Genomic DNA, 222 nt, shown 5'->3' on the forward strand with positions numbered 1-222 from the left:
TGGTGTCCAGGCCTGAGGACTGGAAGGGTGTCTGGGGGTGGGGAGGGGACCGATGCGGGGAGGGAGGAGAGGAAGAGATGGAACAAGAAAAGAGAGGAACCCACACCACGGTTATCTGCTGTGATCCGAGATTTGACCCCCCAGAATCTGACCTCAAGGTCCCCCCAACAGCCCCCACCGCCCAGCTCTGGAGACACCCTCGGCTATTCCAGATGGGCCTCC

At 61.3% G+C, this 222-nt stretch overlaps 1 protein-coding gene across 1 annotated transcript in view; it reads right to left on the reverse strand.

The window, feature by feature from the left end:
* Positions 1-222, reverse strand: part of CRTC1 (CREB regulated transcription coactivator 1) — an 81,132-nt gene that overhangs the window by 25,741 nt on the left and 55,169 nt on the right. The window contains exon 3 of the mRNA XM_010847302.1: positions 3-31. Coding sequence (XP_010845604.1) covers positions 3-31 — 29 coding nt within the window. The remainder of the gene's footprint in view (positions 1-2; positions 32-222) is intronic.

This window comes from Bison bison, unplaced genomic scaffold (genome assembly GCF_000754665.1).
Source record: "Bison bison bison isolate TAMUID 2011002044 unplaced genomic scaffold, Bison_UMD1.0 scf7180017864248, whole genome shotgun sequence".
NCBI lineage: Eukaryota > Metazoa > Chordata > Mammalia > Artiodactyla > Bovidae > Bison > Bison bison.